Here is a 22,427-nt window from a genome sequence, read left to right on the forward strand (position 1 = left end):
AAGGTCTTCCTATAAAAGCTCTATAGGGTTTAGATCAGGGTTCTGCGGTGGCCATTCCATGTTGACCAACACCCCTTCCGTCTGTTTTGTTTCCAAATAACCTCTACACAATTTTGAAGTGTGATTTGGATCATTATCTTGTTGGAAAATATTTTTTGGCCCATTGGGCTCAGCCCGGAGGAAATGGCATTTCTCTCCAAAATGACTTTATAGTGCCAGTTGGTCAGATATCCAGTGCCATGGTCTGAAAATCAACCCTAGACCATAACAGAACCGCCACCATGTTTAACGGTTGGAACCACACACTGTGGCGTCATTTTTTCTTCGGCAGAACGTCGAACGTAAATTCTTTTTTTCGAACCAAACAATTTAAATTTGGATTCATCAGTCCAAAGCACTTTTTTGTAATCTTCTTCTGTCCATTCTCGGTGGGTAAGGGCCCATTCCAACCATTTTTTTATTATTTTGGGGCTTTAATAGGAGTTGTCGGACAGCAACACGACCAAACAACGTCTCCAATCGTCTCTTGATTGTAGTCGCTGATACAGGTTTTGTGCGTGATATATTCACTTCAACACGAATTTCTGAGGCTTTTATTACGTTTACTTGTAACAACACTAAAATAGTCCTCACTAGAAGTCGTAGCTCATGGTCTTCCTGAGCGCGGACGATCTTGATTACTACCAGTTTCCTTGTGACGAACAATAGTACGATGGACACAAGTCTTAAATAGCTTAAGTTAAGATGCAATTTCTCGTTCAGATTTGCCTTCGGTATGAAGAACAATAGTTGCAGATCGCGTTTGAATACTAATTTCACAAACTTTTCTCATTTTACAAACATCTTGATTCTTGACTGCCGGAACAACAAATTCAGACTAGTTAAATTTATTCCAGAGGAGTTTTATAAATAAGAGGTCAAAATTATGACAATAAAATTTCTAAGAAGTTGTAGCGACAGCGTCACACATAGTATCACGTAGATGCTTGGATGAGTGTTAACTCACGTATGTTACGTACCACATTAGTATATAAGCACCATTTGTACATATAATAAATCAGACCAAATACCATCTCGTGTCTCATTACATCTTGCCATAAAATAATGGCAAAAAGTCAAAACAATCAATAATTAAAGTAATAAAAAATAAAAGTAATATAAGTTGAATTGATGAGGTTGTAAAAAATTTACAATCAACAATCGGGTTTATTCTTTTTTGGCAAACATTGTACTTTTATAAACAATGCTTATTTTTTCCCTTTAGATAAAGGATATACAAAGAACTGGCCTCTGGATACAGATTATGAACAATAGAATGTGCAAACATGCGGATTGTTGTTATATCACTCATGATTAAACCAAAAATTGCGACTCCGCAAAATCGTTATGAGTGGTCTCAAACTTTTGACCGACAGTGTATATATGACAAAAAATAAATGGCCAACGTTTTATACGCTCGCTAATATGCGGGTTGGAATTAAATCACGTTCAATAATTGGGTCATCTAAGTACCGTATCAAAGCGAGGTAACAACATTACAGGTCGCGTGGCACCCTGTCATGACGGAAGTAGGGATGTGCCTGTCATTCAATTCGGTGTACGCGCAGTATCAGTACATGCTCTATGAGACAGACTGGCAGCCGACTCAGCTGTTGAAATGCCATTATCATAGTGGCCAGTGTTACGTGAGAATTGACTCTTCTAATACCGTAAGAGTGAGTAATGTAAAATCGTCTACCTGTTTATGTACTCTTGTTATCCTAATAAGCTTTCTGACCTTAAACATGGTCATGTTAACTTAGAGATCATTTGAGTCCATATTTAGGTCCAGGTATTTAAATTAAAAAATACCGACTCAAAGGCTAACCGTTCGAAAATCATAAAAATATACTTATGACTCGATTTTTATATTCGGTTTTTATTTTGGTTTCAAAGATCAATTCAGTTTTTTTATTCGTAACACATTTTTAAATAAAATAATTATAATTTATTTAATTACATTTTTATTTGTATGTAACTAGATATTTACAAATAAAAAGCAATTGCGTTGTTGCTTTGTTTGAACTGTCAAACTTTGAAATTGACTTGCTTAATGGGGGTAGTTTTATTTACGGAATGTCAATTTAAATGAGAAGATCGCCATATTAATATTTGTGATTATTCGTTTTTGGGAAAGTTAGCTAGGATATTATAAATTTGAGCAGTTTAATAACGTTTGTTGAGTCGGCATAATCTTAAATTCAATATACACTATTTTGATCTGAGGCTACAATATTATCAAATAATGTTCAAGGATCTAGTTGCAAGTGGGTAGGACATAGATATAAAGTATATAACTATTTTCTTACAGTATTTTATTCACTCGCCGTTTGAGATATCAACAGCCATATCGAATCCAACTGGCGAAGTGTCGCCAGGTGAAGAGCTCATTATTGATTTTAAGGTAACGTATACTTCGCATTTGATTGAATACAGGACAAGTTTTCCAATAGCAATTTTCAATATTGATTCTAGCCCTATGTTTGGTTCAGACTTTAAGCATTGTATTCCAATACACGTAACATTGCTATAGTACCCAGCGGGAACTCGCGTAAAATAAATGTATCACTGGAATGTAAAAACAATAAGATATAAAAAAATAGTGGTGATTTAAATGAATGAAGTTTGTGTTTGTTTTCTAAGGCTGTAGAGATTCAAGCATCGTCGAGCGTGAAGTACCTGAGACCTGAGCAAAGAAGATGTCGGTATCCAGACGAGTGGATACACGAGTCTATAAAGGTAAGCGTCCTTTCATGACGAAAATTAGGATTGTTCAAATATTAAGGGTGCCTGGAGCGAACGAGGGTTTCATAGCAGCATAGCTCGTCTTTTTACGAAAACCGACTTTAGGATTCAAACTTTTTTTTTTCTATTATATGGCTACAAGCACTGAGTTGCTGTGCTACGCCAAGGATTCAAACTTATATCGTATCGAGATCCAATTTGCTTGGTTTTTTTTTTTTGTTAAACTGCAGCAGATTTTGATGCACTGGCCACTTAAGGCCACTCCCCGAGTAAACGGTCTGGATATAGGTATTCATTTATGAGCGAGAATATGCAAAATTAACAGAGGAGAGCAGAAGGAACAATTTCTTCAAAAATACAATTTTAGGTTTTTTAGAAAATTTTAAGCTATCACAATATTTCATATTAAATATCTATTAGTTACTGATGGTTAGAACTTAAAATGATGTTATGTAATTTAGGTGCAGATAGACGGTATAAATAATTTTAGTCGATTTTTTTTGTATTATAAATTTCGAATAGATAGCTTATCGGGGTATATATTTATTTAATTTATGTAAACCATAAATATATGGGGTGTATTCATAAACAATAATAATATGTATAACACGGGGCGAGCCCTCGGGTCATGCATGCACGCGTCGGCACTGCGGGAGCGCAGGACGCCGCGCCGCGGCGTCGCGGACACAGCCCGTAGGCGCGGTGCGGTAAAGGGGTCTGCGGGGCCGACAAGTTCGGTGCCGAAACAACGGTCCCAGTTAGGGCGCGCTATAAGCTTCATAAAATATAATTAACCCGACGTTTTGCTAGGGGTAGGTTTTAATGAGCCTCTGGAATTTAGAACTCGCAGAACATTTTTATTTCAACGTGATATCCTTCATGTAAGCGTAAATTATGATAAAACTTTTCAGGCGTACAGCTTTGCTCTCTGCCAGATGCACTGCCGCAGTCAAATGGCGGTCATGTTCTGCGGCTGCAGACCTTTCTTCCACGTAAAAGGAGGTATTTAAGTCTGTTATTAATCCAGAGCTTAGAACTAGCTGTAGTTAATAACATTTGTTACACACTTTCCATGGTCGATTCGCTGAATTGTTTTTCAGTGTGCCTTATACCGTGAGAAATTCGCAAGTCCATAAAAATTTCTTCATTAGCATTCAAATCTCCTTGGATAGTACTTACCTACACTAAAAACGGTTCCCCAAATACACTGGCACCATAGATGGCAGATATTTGTCAAAAACTGTCACACAAATTTTCACAAACCAATCAAAAGTCAGACTAGTTTACAAAAATCCTGTGAATTAAAATTGAGTTTACATTATTTGCATTGTACAAGATGGCAGGGTGTGCGACGCGCACGGCATGGCGTGCATCGGGCGAAATGTGGAAATCCTCATTAACATACCAAAGCACCTGGCTAAGTGCTCCTGTCTTCCTCAGTGTGCCGAGCTCAACTACTACTCGCATACAAAGAAGGTCGTTATTCGGTTAGTAGTCGATAAGAATCTATTTACGCATAGGGAATGGTAGGTACCTACTCTCTTCTACCTACCTGTCCACAGCTGGTCTCAATGTTACTAAGGGATTACAAACCCTTGAAATGCTTACTTTCGATGGTTATCTGTGTTGCTATTAACACCGACATTGATAGGAATATCCTATCCGAGAAGTTTAACTATCTATCGTAGGGTCGACTATCATTAATGTCATTAGTGCGTTCCGTTTTAGCCAAAGATCATATAAGTACAAATATTAATCATTATCGTAATAATGTATGCTGTATATTATTTTAATTGCGTAAAATCGAGTGTAAAAATATCCAAAACAATTTTTGTTTTACTATGAAGTTGAAATAGCAAATCCAGTAAATTATTTGTAAGTTACTGAGACTGGTCGTAAGTAAATACCTACAGACCTGTGAGAGTGACAAAGCGGTCGCGTAGCCTGTACCTATATAACTCATGAAAATTATCTTATGTTTACACTATTGGCACAAACGATTAAAGACAGATCTATACACCAACAGCAATTTTATCTCTTTCGAAAATTCGTCATTCGTAATCATGTATCAATAAAAATATTTTACTACGCACTTTTTGAAACTACTAAACGATCTACGGTAGTTGAATTTATTTTTTTTATAAAACATGAATGGGAGTTCTGCGGACTCGGATGAAAACACGGCGGCGATTCGAATAAACCTGATGCCACCGAAATATAGACTGCACAGGGACGTGATATTCACACTGGAAGATCTCTATGGTTTGTTATTATTATGGTGTGGCTTATGCATGAAGCACGTCTGACGTCATATCACAATTTGCTTTGCGTAACATTTAGGTAGTTGAATCAAATGATTATAATATAACTACTTAATGAATGTAATTAAAATAGTTGAGAGATATTTGAGTGGTCGGTAAGTATGTTATTCAATATAAGTTTGGATGTTGTGGAATCATAAAACACTCGCACTTCGTTATACCTACCATGCTATATACATCGTTTTGTAAATAGTGTGGTCCCACTCTTTGTGTTTATCTGTTATTATTTTGTACAATACACAAAACATGAATGTATAAATACATTTCACGCTGTGACTTCACAAGTGGTTGTCGTTTTCTTGATTTCTGTGTAAGTACTTTATTATTTTATAATTTATGTTATGTCCGTTTTCACCATCTGAACGATTATTATCTTCTTATATTGCTTCTTTCGGCGATAGCCTAGTTGGATGTGGAACGGACTGCGAGACGAATGTCCGCAGGTTCAAATCCCAAGGGCACACACCTCTGACTTTTCTAAAAAATCATGTGTGTATTCTTTGTGAATTTATCGTTCGCTTTAACGGTGAAAGAAAACATCGTGAGGAAACCTGCACATCTGAGAAGTTCTCTATGGGAATTTCGAAGGTGTGTGACGTCTACCAATCCGCACTAGGCCAGCGTGGTGGACTAAGGCCTAATCCCTTTTAGTAGTAGAGGAGGCCCGTGCTCAGCAGTGGGCAAGTATATAATACAGGGCTGATATTATTTATTGCTTCTTTGGCTGCCGGTGTCGCAATCATTGGCGAAAAATTTTAGTTCCAAACCTTACTAAGCAGGCATGTCATCCAACTTCTTATATACAGCCAGTATCTACATACACTGTAAAAATAACTGACATAGAGTTGTCTCAACATAACCGTTGTGCCATTACCGACATAATTTTCATGAAAAAACTGACCGTTATTACCTACCTAATTATAGTGTATAGGTACTTATTTAACTCGTGATAATCTAATTATTTGTTTGAATTGCAGCGTCATTGGGAGGTACCACAGCACTGTTTGTCGGTGCTAGCGTGTTAACCGTTGTGGAGACAGTATTTTTCATCTTTAGAAACTTGGTGAAGCTGGTAGTCGAGAGAAACTGCCTAAGCAATGTACGGGCGGTGGGCGGACATTGAGATCCATACCTACCCACTAAATTCGAACTTTTCAGACAAGATTTTATAGGGCAAGAACAAAAGTGAAAATCGAAATGGATAAATCAAAATATTAAGTAGTCTTTGCTGTATTTAAATAGTTTAGTTTTTTTTATTTCTGTGTGTTACCTATATGAAATACTGATATTATATCTATTATATTATACTTAATAATAAAAAACATACATTAAGAAATATAATAAAGCTTATTTTTGATTAGTGAATAAATTTCGAAATACTCAATATCCAATCTACTTTGTACCTATAATAGCCTTCGTGACGTAGATCTGTTTTCATAATATATTGGTATATGTATATTGTGTGGGTACGACTTTGCGTGGTATTGATTTAACGTAATACCTACTGTAGTTGCCTCATATTTTCTTTTGAGCAAAATAATGATCGTGAGAAAAATACGATCTCGTAAGTTTTATTGACATATTATTACAAATTTGTTTTTAGTAATAGTTTACTACAGTGTATACTGTGTTAATCATTCAATAGTTTGCATCTTGCAATAACCAAACGCATCACTGACAAGCCTCTTCCTCAACTCTGTTTATTTTCGAAAAACCCCGAAAAAGTAACCTGAAAATTAACTGTTAATAACAACGAACGATCGACAAAATGTTTATAACGATAATTACCATTTTCTTATCTTGCCTCTATAATGCTTTTTCTTTTTTATACTTCCTAATATCCCTTTTCCATGTAGTTTTGCCGTTTGGACTTGATGTCGGTTTATTGGGCGTTTCGGCTTATTATATGACAAAGTTAAGGAAACCAGAACAGTGTAATGTAGTAAGTATATTCGGGCCGGAGCCTTGGAGCAAAGAGGCCGAGGAAAACCCAGAGAAAGTGGTGCGATGCATAGCACACAGAGGAGCTGGGTTGGACGCGCCCGAAAACACTTTGGAGGCGTTTAAATATGTGAGTAGCGATTCTCTTAGCACGTTTCGGAATAAAATAAGCTATTAATATTTATATTAAGAACAGGATTGACTGACAGAGAGCAGAAGTGTGTAATATTGACATAATGTTCGTCAAATATTGATGTATAACATCCATACCTATAATTTTACATTGATTAACATCCAAAGGCAATGGTTTGTCTCAGTTTTAATATAAGTACCACCTATCTCAAATAATATTGTAATAGAGTCTTGCCTCTGTCTTCCAAAATTGTTCTGTGCTATAATAAGTTAGAGCATAACATAAATCTCTGAATTAGAGCAACGAGGAGTGAGAAAAACACGAATGTATTGGTATTTTAATAAATCCGAATGTATATTCTTAATCCAAGGTACAACTGTCCATAAGCAAATCCATTACCCTTTTTCCAGTGTGTAGAAAGGGACTGTAATTTTATTGAGCTGGATGTGCGCACATCGCGAGATGGTCGGCTGGTGCTACTTCACGACCAGGGCCTGGAGAGGCTGGCAGGTGCTGACATCACCAATGTACATTTGATGGACTGGGAGAATATTAATACCATTGATATAGGTGCTACACATCCCAATAGGTAATTTACGGATTTGTTTGATCTTTTTAGTTATGCACACATGCATATACACACACACACACACTCATTCATACATACACATACACTCATGCATTTTATCCCCAAAGAGGCGAGGCCCACTAGTACAATGTTTATATAAAAAAATATGGTTTTAAATATTACAGGCATTTGTTCAAAGAAGTCCACTTGTGTTTGCTGGATGAGGCTTTGGACTATCTGCTGGAGAACAAGGTGCGCATGATCATCGATGTGAAGGGGGAGGACAGCCAGGTATGGCATAGTTTCTGTCATATAGTTTATTATGATACAGGGATCATATTTCATAGTACCTTTTTAAATCTATTCTGATATATAAAGCTGAAGAGTTTGTTTGTTTTAATGCCATAATCTCAGGAACTACTGGTTTGAAGTGAAAAATCCTTTCAGTGGTAGATAGCCCATATACCAAAGAAGTCTATAGACTATATAAATACACTACAACTGATAGGAGCAGAGCATCAATGAAAAATTTTGCAAAAAAAGGAAAAATTTACTCCTTTTGAGAGCTTTTGCTGCGTTAGTTTTTGAATTTACGCAATAAATATGTGTGACGAAATTGTTCCTCTTTTTAAAGTATATTTTAAAACCAAGGCCCCCACTGCATCTGTCTGCCTTTCTGAATGTGATAAACTCAAAAACTACAGACAGAATTCAATGGAATTTAGTATGCAGATAGCATACCAAAGCTAGCAGCATACCTAAGATAGCATACTCTGGGAAGGTTGGGCTTGTTTATAACAAGACTTATCCCAGAAAACTCTCGCACGGCTTAACACGCGAGCAAAAGCTAGTTATCGATAAGTGTATATTGGCTTACTTCTAATGCTCACAGAGCTGATACCATATTGGCAAGAAAATACAACTATATATTGTACAAAAAAAACCTCTATGATAATTATTAAATATGAATTCAGAAATATCTGATCAAAGTTGTGAATTTTAGGTGGTCAGTGGCATATTGAAGGCATATTCCACGAGACCCACTCTCTATCAGTATGCAGCTGTGACGTGTTTCAACCCTTATATACTATATCAGGTGAGAATAAATTAAGTGGCAATGGACAAAATGTCCACTGGATTACTTATTCCTAAAAATAATTTGAACTTAGATTTCAAATTCCTTGTAATTAGGTGCTACTCATGTATTCAAATATACACACACAAACTCAAGTCTTTTATCCCCAAGTGCCAAAAGCGGGCAGCGGCACAAAAGAACCCCCACTTTCAGCCGCCCATGATGTGTAAGGGATGCATACCATGTGTATCAAAAATATATTTAGTTTATATTATTGTAGTTACTTTACTAATGTCATCTTAGAATGTTTGTCTAGTTAATTTCATTTTCTGAAATGTGTCAAAAAAATTAAAATATCCAATTAGAATTCTTTTTTGAAAATATTTTATCAATCATATTATTAAGTAGTAAGTATACCAGGAAATTTGAATGTCGTTCCACAGATACGTAAAAAAGACCCGGAGATCGTGGGCGCCATGAGCTACCGGCCGTATGGGTTCAGCGCAGCTGATTACGACGCAGAGAACGGACCCACCAATCCACGGTCAGATATCTTATTGACTAAACACAATTTGAAAACAATATATTATACTATAAAAATATATTTAAATAGGCTTTTCCCCCTGTTCTAATTTGAAATAAAATATTCAAAATAAATTAAAAGTTAATAGTCTACAAACACAAGGACAGTGAAGTGTAGTTAACTACAGAAAAAAATGTAAACAAATTAATAACCTTATTACTAGTAGGTACCCATGCACAATAATATAAGTTTAGCTATTGTCTATGTCCATTTGTGTGCATTTTGCAGGTTCAACGACAACGTGCCCCTGCACGCGGCGCTGCGCGTGTGCGACGCGCTGCACGCGCTGGTGTGGCGCTGGGCGGCGCGCTGGTGCAACGTCAGCGCCGTGCTCCTGCACAAGGACATCGTCAGCCCGTCAGTATTCCTCACGTGCAGATAGCGTTAACAATTCATGGATTTGATTAAAAAGGTTCTATGTTTTGTAAACAATCAGCGAAATGGCAACTTGTCGAGTTGGTACTATCAGTATGTACATTAAGCCCTTATTCTTTCCTTATCCAATTTTTTTTGCCATTCTAAAATCAGGTCCATACAACGTCCATGAATGTGTAGGCGCATACATGAAACAATTTTTTTCTTATGTTCGAGAAATATTCTTTATTATTAATTAAATAATTTATTCAGCATCTTAGCTAAATTGTTTACTCCCAGGAGCGAGGTGCACTACTGGCGGCAGCTGGGCGTGCGGTGCGCGGGCTGGTGCGTGAACCGGCCGCTGGAGAAGCTGTACTGGCGCGGCGTGCTGCGCGCGCCCTACCTCGCCAACACGCTGCTCGGAGAGCCCGACGTGAGTACCGACTATCTACTCGCAGTTAGACTAGACTAGGATTATGATATAGATAATATCATACACGGACACGCCCCTACCACCTTCCTTAAACGTTTGCACTGTGCGTGAGCACCATAAGTACACACGTTAATGTTAACTATAGCCTCGGGGAAAGTACTTGGATCAATCCCCTTACCCTACAAAGTCCCGCTCAAAAGTTCGTGGGGCGTGTCTTCGTCCCTACTCGTTAAGTATTGCGCAAGTTTCATACTCGTACTTCCGACACTAGTCTATGTTGATGTAGATATCATTTAAATATGTATTAAACTATAACTAGATCGAGAAGAAATCTGAAGAGAAGCAACAGAAGGATGATGAGAGTCTAGACCGGGCCGGGCCGCTCGTCGACAAACTGTTGGAGCCGGAACGGAAGATGTCCTCCGGGCAAAATTAAATTTCACCGTAAAACATACTCTAAAGGCGCTTACTCACTACAATATTTATGTCTAAATCAATATTTATGTAAGGTTACTGTGAAATAAATTATAAATAAAATCGAAAAATATCGATACTATTACGATGTTATAAAATGCAAGAGTGTCATGTGTAATGTAAAAAAAATGGGGTAGACGAATCATTTCTTGTAAATTTGAAATTTAGGGCATTAAATATTAATTTTTTTACGGAAATTATCGCGGTTGACTTTATGACGTGTAACTAGTGGCACGCGATAAGAGAGATTCTCATTTGAGTGTTTTTTGTCGTAGATGGAGACCCACCGTCGCCACTTCGACACCACAGCGAAACAAAAAACTATAAAAGATATGGAATGAAATAATTGTGCGAAGGCCGGTTTGGTTAGTCGATTTGTAATTATTTTTTGCAACTCATTTTTGGCTACAACCCTATTTTGCCTTATTTATATGTAGGCAATGCCGGATGATTAGTTCTGCACAAAATAATGCAGGCCGGTTAAATATTTTAATAAAAAAGATAGTTTGTACATCGAAAGGTGTATTTAGGGATGAAAAAAAAAATAAAAAAAAAATTGCAAAAAATAAAAACAAAAAAAAATGGTAAAAATAGGGTTACATGTAAGAACATTTTTGTTCTTTAGTCATTTTTATTAATATCTGTTAATCTTAGTTTGGGTTGTTTTAAGAATATTTTTGATTCTCAATTTAAAATAATTTAGATAAATATTGAATGTGTTGCAAAAAAGGGAAAAATTAAACAACTATTGATGTTGTTTTTAATGATGTTAACGAAATTGGCTGGCGCACGCCAACGTGAGGCTAACACGAAATGTTTGTATTTATTTGTATAGGTTATTTTATAGTATTTATTCAAAGACAAATAAAATCAAGTAATACCGTTACCTGACGCAGATTTTTTTTTAATTTGTGAAAGGACTAAGAATGATCCCACAGATAAATAATATGAGAGGCTAGAAATCGTTTGAAATTATTCAAGTATTTTAAGTAGGTATTTCTCTAATACCGTCCGAGTAAGCGTCTTTACACTCGTGCTTGTTTTTATTATAATAAATTAAATGGTTTTAAGAAAAGTCTTGGAAAGTATATGCACTTAGTTTTGATATTGTTAAATTTATTGACCCATTCTAGATCAAACAAGAAGGCCGATTACGGGTAATACGCATTTTTTAGAACCTGTCATATAAAAATAATTTGTTTCATGAGAATATGTTTAAAACACAATATGGAATAAATTTTTTGTCGTATAACCACTATAAAAATATTTAAAATCATGAGAATAATGTCTTTACCTCCGTGTTTAAGTATTTCTGGACCTATCTTTTCGAATAGTGTTTTTTTTTATCACACTTGCATTTTATTTTGTGTCAGTCACAGTCCAGAAATGTTTGGTTTAATTTGGTTTCGAATGGGTTAAAATATATTTTAATTCCGTATTTATTATCACGATTTTGTGTTGTATTTAAAAAGTATTATTTTTTGCCAAAAAAACATGTATAATATGTGTTAAATTATTTATTTGATTGCACAAATTCTTGTCGTTAGTTATATATTTTTTTAAGGATTGCAAAGGTATGAATAGGAGACCACTGTGCATGGAATTTGAATTAATAAAACACGTATGTACCACACTATCTATATATTCATATATCGAACAAGCCAATTATACAAATTGTATCTAACGTCATATTAATGACAGGAACTAACATTATATGTTGTAGGAAATTTAATTTAGTTTACATTTAATATATTTCAAGCAATATTAATATATTCACAATGTTGATAGCTTTACTAATTTTAAATCATTATATCGATATCGACTTTGTATAGTACACATCACTAGTATATCAGTGGACTGATGGCTGATGCTCGAGGTAGCTTACAAGATACTAAATGCTGATAATTAGTTTTACTTAACATTGGTTGCATCAGACAATAATGTGAGAAGTTCAGGGTGCTGAGTTTGACGCAATGTATGAGAGTGACGTCGTGACGTATGGCCGTCGACTCTGCTTTGTAACAACTAGATTTTAGAATATTTGTAAGTGGAGTGACAAACGCACGGTGATTTTTAAGTTAGATATCTGCTGTTTTTTTTCAACCAAAGGCTTTAATTACATGCAACTGAAACGTACATAATATACGATGTATCGGTTTCCGTGGACATATTATATCGAACAAGTTTTAGCTTTAAATATTTTTCAGAAACGTTGCGTTTTGTGGAAGGTTTTTAAATTTGCAAAGAAAGAATGTTATCATTTCACCTAATAAATAGGTAACGATACTGTATTGTTTAAATAATATGTTTTTTATATTTCAATATAAAAGTAAAATTTCTATTGTGCCGTCCTTCGCAGATGTCAAAATCGTTGTCGAACGGACGCTGTCCGCTGAAGATAACCCTGAGCACGGATTTACGCGCTATCGTATAGTTAATGCAATGGTTTTAACAAATTAATTTTTGTATAGAAATTCGAACAGCGCCGTGGTGAGAGTATTGGGAACTAAATAAAAGGCAGTGTGAACATTTTCCGCGTTTAAAATTCTAATTATTCGTGGAACCTTAGTAACGGTTAACATAAAATGTATAGAAGTCGGCAGTACGGTTTTTTTACGTATATTATTGTTAAATTATCAAGCAATACGTTAACTTACTTGACACGAATACAATATGATACCGCGTAATTTCCTGCTAGGGGTACTTATATGGCTTTTATGTATAACGCACCAGACTTCATTTTATAGGCAGCTCAGTGTTGGTTTTTCATTAAATTCTCCTTAATGCTCGTCTTTGTGGTATACTAGCGACTTGTGGACGTGTTGCGACTGTCCAATATTTTCTTTATTGTTAATGTGCACATGGCTTGCGCATCGCAGTGTCGTGGCGGACTCTACGCCAATAATGTCTGTTTGAGTATTACGTTAGTACCAAAAGGGGTGGGTGTCTACGCTTTGCTTATTTTCGAGGATATGGGAACGAGGATTCTGGATAGTGATTACGTGAGCAAATATTTATTTATTTTTATTATAAGTAAATAACAATAATCATTGACATAAATTTTGCGAAAATTATACCTACGCTTACGTAAGGGTTTCAAATACAAAAATTTACTCGTGTAATACTTGAATGGCCCTCTACATGTAATATATTCACGGCGAATTTGCTGCAAGCCGTTGCACCTATTTCTCATGGCCTTACTGGAAACACGTTCGCATATCGCCAGTTTGATAATATAGTGTTTTGAAAACGCGCACTTGCTGTTAATAATGCTATTTATTCAAAATATTATCGCTTACTATGTTAAATGTCAAAAATACCCAAGAGTTCTCCGAGCAGTTCGTGCGCTCTCTCGATAATCGATTACCATGTTTGTACAAATATTAACTTTATTTGTGTGCGTGTATGTGTTGCGTTCATTTTGTGATTTATTTCAATAAACATTGACTTGTTATTTGGTTTTATTTTAATATTTGATGCAGTGTTGGATTTGTCTATAAGATTAAGTGACAAATACTAGGCCATGGCCTAGGGGTGGCATATAATCCCATCTAGCTAAAGACAAAACTCCTTATTCATAGACTCTATTTATATAAGGGCGGAGCATTGCTGTAATAAGTCTGTTTTCAGTTTTGTTTATCTGACCGATTGCTGTTTATTCAGCTTTGTTTATCTGACGCCAACTAGATTCAAGTTTTATCTCAATATTAGCCAATCACAACGGCCCTATGTCTATGCACTGCGAAGGCTGTCATGCCGTCGGCACTGAGAAACAGACTTGTTATCACAGCAAAGATAGAGCTTTGATAAATAATGTCTATGAATAATGGGAAGTGTATAATTAATTAAAGAGCGGACATCAGGACCAAATTTGTGCTCCAAAAGGTTATTAGCGTAAGTCGCAGAGTCTTATTTAAAACGTCCTTGGATAAAACGTCAGTGTGCTATTCATTTTATTCTGTTATTGAAAACCTTTATCTGCTGTTGAAAACCTTTAATATTTCTGAGCAGTTAACTAGTGATGTGAAATGCGTAGTTTTGTTTTTCTTTTTATAAGCATAATATCGAATCTTAAGAAATAACCATGGTAGCACCTTTTAATAATTAGTGCTATCTGCGACGTAAAAGCCTAAGTATTTTTTAATTTATTTTAAGTGGGTGTTTATCACGATAGATTAATGATAAACTTCTTGAAATGTTTATATAAGTCATTCCAATGGCCGCTTTATATAATCTTAGAATTCTGAATTTCGTTCAAGGCGGCCAATCTCAACGCAGATCACACAGGTACACAGTAGATATTATAGTGTACAAATGTGTGCGCAACACGCAGGTGTACTCTCTAAGCCTTTACTCTCATAGTCCGGTGTGACGGCAATCCGACATGACGGAAGACAATTTAGGCGCAGGACTATCGGCTTTATGTGTTATCACACCGCGAACTTCCCGACTGCGAGCTGCGACTGAGTCATCCTTCAGATAGTAAAAACTCGAGTCATAGTGCTTTAGGCCCGGTACGGGATTCGAAACCAGGGACCTCAGTGCGATAATTTTCACTATTTTTGGTGTCCCACAGTCCCATACAAACTTGAAACGATGGTGCATCTATGAAATCAGTAATCAGGTAAAAAAATATTAAAAATCTCATCTGGTTGTGGGAAAATTCAAATTAATAAGCGAAATAACAACAGGTTGATATTCTATGTATTTATTAAAGAATAAATGATTCAACATCTTATCTTTATTTCTTTTGAATTATAACTATACAACCTATGCTGTGAGTATTACCTACCGAGACTTGACTTTCATTTAAACTTGGGGTTTTTTGATGTGGTCGTCATCGTTCGAATCGAAAACAAAATACCTAAGCAGTCTCTTGTTAATTGATTCAACGCCAGTTTCGCTGAAATAAAGAAAAAAACAATAACTCATTTACTATTTTGGAATTATTCACAATTATGGAACGTACAGATTTTCTACAATTACTTCCCACCTACTGTGAGTAGGGAGGTTAGTTTTCCTACCTGTAATTTAAAGTTTAGTAGGAATATAATCCCTATGCCCTGCAGTACGACGCGACGAATCGACTTGAAAAAAGCGGCAGGTAGTGATTGGATGCGGGCCGCTGGTGCTTTCTTAGGGAGGTCTACATTTAATTATGGATTGCGACAAGTTATTTGAGATTGGAGTACAGTCGGTACATGACCTCTGAGGATTTGTAGGTCGAGGAACGGAACGGGTGCGCGGCGCGCCCTTCTGTAACATACGTTGTTAGTATGAGTGTAGGGCTATGGAAATGACCATTGGTTGAAGTTATAAAATGCCAAATTTAGGTGTAGGTATACGTCGTGGGATAAATTTACATTCGTAATAGCTAAAAATATATTAATTATCAAACGATAGATCTAAAAAATGTGATGACCTTTCGCTGCCTGACCATATGGCATATTCCAATATTGATAATGTAATATCGTCAAAATTCCTTAGTAATTCTCGGCGCTTGCGCGCCGATTTAACTATTTCTCCAAAGAACACCAAACTCTTCAAACGAAATATTACTATGATTTATGTGTCTGTTTTGCTTTTCATTATGAATTCAGATATTACTATTATAAAATGTACATATTTTATCCGCTGGTTTTATTACACATATAAAAGATTTTACACGTTTATGAAAAAGTTAAAAGTTCCAAAACTTATTTGCTTCTTGTTTTTTCTAATATCGAATACTGCACTAACAACACGTAAAATCACATTATCCGCATCGTACGTTCCAAAAACCATTGTTCGAGCAGATACTTGGCACTATCATATTGGTCATCCTCTTCTAATATAGGTTTTAAAGTATACATCTCTCTTTCGTTCGAAGTATAGTTTAGAAAGACGTGGTGAGAATTTGACAAGTGGCAACCAACTGGATTTCGCGTTTAGCGAAATCGAACTTATCAATGTAGGATTTTTGGGCCACACCATCCGAATTTAACATAAAGGCAGCGTCAAAACAAAGTGAAGTACCGTCACAGTTAATATCAGGCACGATTGTATTCAAGTTATGCTGTAATTAACGCTTTTAACACGCAAAGAAACCACTCAAATTTAACACACTGCCTGTCATGCGACCTAATCTTATGTAACCAATTTTTGCCCGTGAAATAACAGTATCGCACGTCGATTCGTGTTGTTTACCTCGCTTGTAAGGTAAGGGGTGTGGTTTTTATCAATATTAATTAGATTACATGTAATTTTGTTACTAACCTTGAAATCGCTATCAAGTAGGCGTGCGGCGGACATGGCCAGCTGTGTGCCGCATATAAACAGCTTTTTTATTAGTAAAATTAATGTCCATTTTCTTGTTTAATGCTAATTTGTCTTGTTTTCTTTATGTACAAATTTTATTAAATTTTAAAGTTTCTTCTTCAATTTCTCTGTCATTAAAATTCTTACAATGTGTTGCAAATGTCACGAGGGCCTAATGTTCTTTTTTTAAAATGCATGTTATTGTTAGTTTCGTTTTTCTTAATATATATAGATATATATTCATCAGTAATGTTGTCATAAAAAGGTCTTATACATTACACAATATGGTTAAATAAACATTAGTTTATACATGACTTCCCCCATGGATCTTTTCTTAGTTACAACCATTTATTGATATTAATGAAATGAAAAATGCTGAACAAATATCGATTATGTTGATAGTAAATTAAAAAGGTATTTTACAAGATCCAAGACCACAAGCTTTTCTTTTCTAAGTTGATAAGGTTGTTTTTGCATTGAGTTCTGCATACAAATTATCTTTTACAAATATATATTAAGTAACTTTTTTTAAATTTAGAATATTGTCAACATTCAAATAAAAGTATATAGAAAATTTTAACTAGACCACATCAAAATTTTGTGTTTAACTCTTGGTCTCTCGTGAATCGCCGGCGAGCCAAGACAGCTACATGACATTTGCGTGTGTCACGGGATTATAACCTTATATACTACATATATACTACATAATAAGGTTATTTTTCCGTCACACGCGTAGCTGTCAATGTTTGCCGGCAAACATTCAGCTACCTCACGGGTTAAATTCATATGGAATGCAGCATTCCCTTTGATTTGTAAAACATGTACTGTTGTTTGAACTATACTTTATATTGTAATACATAGATAATGAATGTCTTTAAATGTTTATTTTAACACATTGATTGTGGTTCACATGATAGTTGTGTTTTTTGGGTTTAACACACAACTGGAATGTCATCTAAAAACACTCATTCAAATCACAGAGCCATTCCAGGATAACACCTCCATGAGTGGCAAGGGCACTGTTGAATAGTTCATTGTTTTTTGTACAATATAGCCAATGTGTTACGAATAACTGAACCAAGAAAAAAAATGTTTAAAGAATTGCATAAGACATGAAAAGTTGCACAAAAACTGGGACGTTACCTAACAAAATAAATAAATCTGGGAATGTATTGTTTAAGAATAGAAGATATTTTTATATAACATTCAAAAATAAGAGATACATGAGACATTCAAGACAAAAAAAACATGCTTCGCTCTCTACTTTCAGTTCCGTTGCTTCTTAACACTGCTTGTTGTGTAATCTAACTGCATTTAATATAATTCCAAATATATTTTTAAGTACACAAAAGATTTTCTGAATTATATACCTACCACATATTTTAGTATGTAATTGTTTCATTCAATGAAGTACCAATAAAATGTTACTGAAGTTAATTTGATTTTGACCTTGAATTGTTTAAATTCTGGCAAACTAGCAAATGTATATTTTATGGTGATATTATATACAAAATCACAGTTTTTATTCTGAAAAGGTAGGCAGAGGCATAAGTATTGTATTTTCACCAAACTTTTTTACTATCACAGGATGTGATAGTTAGGTGAGCCTACCTATTGGGTACATATTTCAATCCTAGGTGTGTTTGTTTTCATTAAAAGAAAACTTATATTAGGTTCTTATGGCTCACTGTCTATATGCCACGATGAAACAAGGCAATAGTGTCAGCTAATTATTTCAATTTATTATACTTTATATTTTAATATGAATTTTATAATTTGATAGGTTTGTCTGTCTATCGTCCTTTGCCTGTATTACTTTAAAATTTATAATTTCCGTTATTTCAGGGTACCCTAGTCCAACCAGTGAAAATCAAAAATGTTACGTCGCTGCTCGAAACACTTACAAACTGTTTACCGGAGGCAGGGGCAGAGCCTCCGGTTCAAGTCTTCAGTGCCCAAAGTCCTTGCTCTGCCCCAGACTGCTCGACTCAACCAACCTAAGGTGCTTTCTGCTCACCAGCAGATAGCTTCTATCCACTTCACCAGTCCCCTGTTTGAAGAGCAGGATGTGATGACCCCAAGCTTCCCGGACTCAGTATCCGAAGGTGACGTGAAGTTGGACAAGAAGGTAGGAGACAGTGTGGCCGCTGATGAAGTTGTCCTCGAGATTGAGACCGATAAAACTGCTATTCCTGTCATGGCTCCAAGTCATGGTATCATTAAAGAGCTGTATGTAAAGGATGGAGATACCGTAAAAGCTGGCCAGAAATTATTTAGACTTGAAATCACTGGCGCTGCGCCAAAGAAAGAGGCTGCTGCTCCTGCACCGGAGCCTCCGAAAGCCGCTGCGCCACCTCCAACGCCTCCGCCAGCTGCCGCCGCCCCTCCTCCGCCTCCTCCGCCTCCGAAAGCTGCGGCCGCGCCACCTCCACCTCCGCCGGCACCCAAAGCTGCGCCACCTCCTCCAGCTGCGCCGATCTCGTCCATCCCGGTGGCAGCGATCCGTCATGCCCAAGCAATTGAGACGGCTACCGTAAAAGTGCCTCCGCAGGACTACAGCAAAGAGATAGCCGGCACTCGCACTGAACAGCGCGTGAAAATGAACAGGATGAGGCAGCGCATAGCACAGAGACTGAAGGATGCCCAGAATACCAACGCCATGTTGACGACCTTCAACGAGATCGATATGTCGCATATTATGGCATTCCGTAAAAAATATTTGGATGCTTTCACTAAAAAGTTCGGAGTTAAGTTGGGTTTGATGTCGCCGTTTGTTAAGGCAGCAGCCAATGCGCTTATGGACCAACCAGTGGTCAACGCAGTCATCGAGGAGAACGAGATTATCTACCGTGATTATGTGGATATCTCTGTAGCCGTGGCGACGCCTAAAGGTCTTGTCGTGCCAGTTATTAGGAATGTCCAGAATATGACGTACGCTGACATAGAATTAACAATTGCTGGCTTAGCTGAGAAGGCCAGGACTGGCAAACTCACCATCGAAGAAATGGACGGGGGCACCTTCACGATCAGTAATGGAGGGGTCTTCGGGTCCTTGATGGGTACGCCAATTATAAACCCGCCACAGTCGGCTATCCTTGGCATGCACGGCATCTTCGAGCGTCCCATTGCGTTGAATGGCCAAGTAGTGATCAGGCCGATGATGTACATTGCGCTTACTTACGATCACAGGCTGATTGACGGTCGTGAAGCCGTCATGTTCCTGAGAAAAATCAAGGAGGGCGTTGAAGATCCCGCAGCTATCGTCGCCGGATTGTAAATTAATAACCATCTGATTTACAATTGGAATCGATATTTAACCATATCGGATGATCGATTGTACAAAGACCGGAAAGGTTACGAATAAATCATGTACATTTACGCAGTAGTGATAAATACTCCGAAAGGGGTGCACTTCGTTTGTGCTATTTTTTTCTGTTTTATTTATTATTGAACACTTTCATCAGTTCGTATTGTATTTATTTATAATGTTTTAAGTAAGTAATAAATGATTGTGTAAAAAGTACATTTCCGTTACCTGACGAATTTTCGTTGTTTTATTTTAATTTTGTTAAAGCATTTATTAAATGCACGAAATTAGGCTTGTATGCTGAAAATCTTAGTACTCTGATATTATATTATATTATACCCTAACATGCTTTTTCATTTAATAATCCTACAGGTATAGAATAAGAGCAACTTTTAATTTTTACGCATTTGTGAACCAGTGCAACTATGAATTGCTTAAGATAAAGTACCTATTTAAAAACCCAGGGTATAATTATCCCTAATTGGCATTGAGTTTATAAGTTATCCTAAGATAAAGGCATGGCATACTTCGGGGATGAGTATGTACATAATGTGTTCGTTAAGTATAACATTTTAATCTTCGTTATCTGATAGGTAATAAGGATAGGTGGGTGGGAGACAAACGCAAGTATCAAATAGTGTACCCAAACCTGACAAACCGAGTATATAAATAAAATTAGCGACATTGTTACCCAACTTCTCGAAAATAAATAAGTCCCCTTTGTCGAATTTTGAATAGAAAAAATTTAGGAATAGGTGTCAAACAAACGGAATGAAACTTGCACGAAAAGCGAAATTTAAACTTTCTAGGTCCAAGGATCTGAGCGAGGAGTGCTGAGTCAGTGTTCCATTATCCATACATAATGGGGCAAAGGAATATCGGTTATTGGTACCTAGGTATATTTTTGGAAGTATCTATTACCTATCTATGGTAAAATTAATGTAGGCTACCTACTGTAAATACCTATAGAAAATTTTATTTTAAATTATATTTTTGCAAGTGATATAGGAAATTTAATTAGTAATAAAATATTTATGTTTAAATACCATAGACTTACACGTAGTAATAATGATTTAAAGCCATACAATATGCATTGTGATTTTTGAAGGTCGATGGTGAACAAAGACCTTAATGGCCTTTTAAATAAGTACTTAATTACTTATTTAAACAATTACAGTATCTCCTATTTACCGAACGAAAGAATAATAACAATAGACATTAAAAAAGGTACTTATTGCTAACATAAATATTTAATCCTTCCTCTACCTGCCTTCTCTTCATAAACGCTTACAGTCCTAATACTTCCGAGAATTGATTTGCGCGTTCTTTCCACTTAAATTGACTTTTGTCTTCAGTCGCTATAAGTACTTAATTCAATGTGGCAACCCGTAAACTCATATTGTCTGGTAGTCACTTACTCCGATGTAGGTAGATCAAAGTATACTTACAAAGGTTTTTGTTATTTACGATAATGAGGTACTTATTCGTTTTAATGGACCAATAATAAAAAACGGGTATTGTTTATGTATATTTTAATTATACCAAATAAAGACCTCATTCGCGACGTAACGCGTATATCGCGACGCGTTCCTCCCTTTATTTTTATTAACACGTTAAAACTTTCCCCATAGCGGAATTTGTGGGGCATCCATCAAATTAATGACACTATAGTTAATTACGCAGTTTTAGGTTAATATTTTGATACAATTTGTCACCTAACAGCTCATATTAATTGTAATAATTTACTCTTTCTCAATGCACAGCGTTGTTACTTGATGTTTACTGTCGAGATGACGTCAGCAACGTGGCCCCTAGCGTTTTCGTTTATTTACGCGGGAAAATTTAAAATGTAATATTTAAATGCATTTTAATGGCACTTGTTCATTAAATATATTTTTTATAAAATTTCTAGTGGTATTTTATCACCTTAAGATTAATTTGAGACACTGTTCAAAAAGAGTGTAATACCCTATAGCAAACTATGATATCACCAAGTATCATAAGTCATGATGCTGCGTGTAAAAGTAAGAGATAGACAACAATTTAAACATCAATTATAAAACTGTAAACCCCTTATTCATAAACGTTTTTATCTAAGAACGGAGTAAAGCTGTGATAACAAGCCTGTTTCTCAGTGCCCAACGGCACTGAGAA

General features: G+C 36.0%; 2 protein-coding genes across 9 annotated transcripts; both read left to right on the forward strand.

Annotated features, from left to right (window-relative positions):
- Positions 1-1,504: 1,504 nt before the first annotated feature.
- LOC115450394 (glycerophosphodiester phosphodiesterase 1) lies at positions 1,505-14,123 on the forward strand. 5 transcript variants are annotated; one of them, XR_005113087.1, is made up of 13 exons: positions 1,505-1,715; positions 2,351-2,443; positions 2,683-2,778; positions 3,696-3,786; positions 6,962-7,176; positions 7,590-7,768; positions 7,933-8,038; positions 8,751-8,843; positions 9,266-9,366; positions 9,634-9,762; positions 10,060-10,195; positions 10,515-10,699; positions 10,945-11,021. XR_005113087.1 is itself a non-coding variant. In XM_037443502.1 (12 exons), exons 1-12 carry the CDS (start codon positions 1,560-1,562, stop codon positions 10,629-10,631), a joined length of 1,512 nt encoding a protein of 503 aa, XP_037299399.1. In that variant the 5' UTR covers positions 1,505-1,559; the 3' UTR covers positions 10,632-14,123. The 5 variants fall into 5 exon arrangements, 4 of the variants coding, with proteins under 4 accessions (XP_037299399.1, XP_037299400.1, XP_030034256.2 ...); XM_037443502.1 differs by having other exon boundaries at positions 10,515-14,123; XM_037443503.1 differs by lacking the exon at positions 10,515-10,699 and having other exon boundaries at positions 10,945-14,123.
- A 2,373-nt stretch (positions 14,124-16,496) lies between these two features.
- Positions 16,497-20,617, forward strand: LOC115450402 (dihydrolipoyllysine-residue succinyltransferase component of 2-oxoglutarate dehydrogenase complex, mitochondrial). 4 transcript variants are annotated; one of them, XM_030178413.2, is made up of 2 exons: positions 16,497-16,675; positions 18,812-20,617. In XM_030178413.2, exon 2 carries the CDS (start codon positions 18,843-18,845, stop codon positions 20,241-20,243), a length of 1,401 nt encoding a protein of 466 aa, XP_030034273.2. In that variant the 5' UTR covers positions 16,497-16,675; positions 18,812-18,842; the 3' UTR covers positions 20,244-20,617. The 4 variants fall into 4 exon arrangements, with proteins under 4 accessions (XP_030034273.2, XP_030034272.2, XP_030034274.2 ...); XM_030178412.2 differs by having other exon boundaries at positions 16,538-16,702; XM_030178414.2 differs by having other exon boundaries at positions 16,559-16,680.
- The last annotated feature ends 1,810 nt before the right edge of the window (positions 20,618-22,427 follow it).

The sequence above is a fragment of the Manduca sexta genome, chromosome 26 (genome assembly GCF_014839805.1).
Source record: "Manduca sexta isolate Smith_Timp_Sample1 chromosome 26, JHU_Msex_v1.0, whole genome shotgun sequence".
Lineage (NCBI taxonomy): Eukaryota > Metazoa > Arthropoda > Insecta > Lepidoptera > Sphingidae > Manduca > Manduca sexta.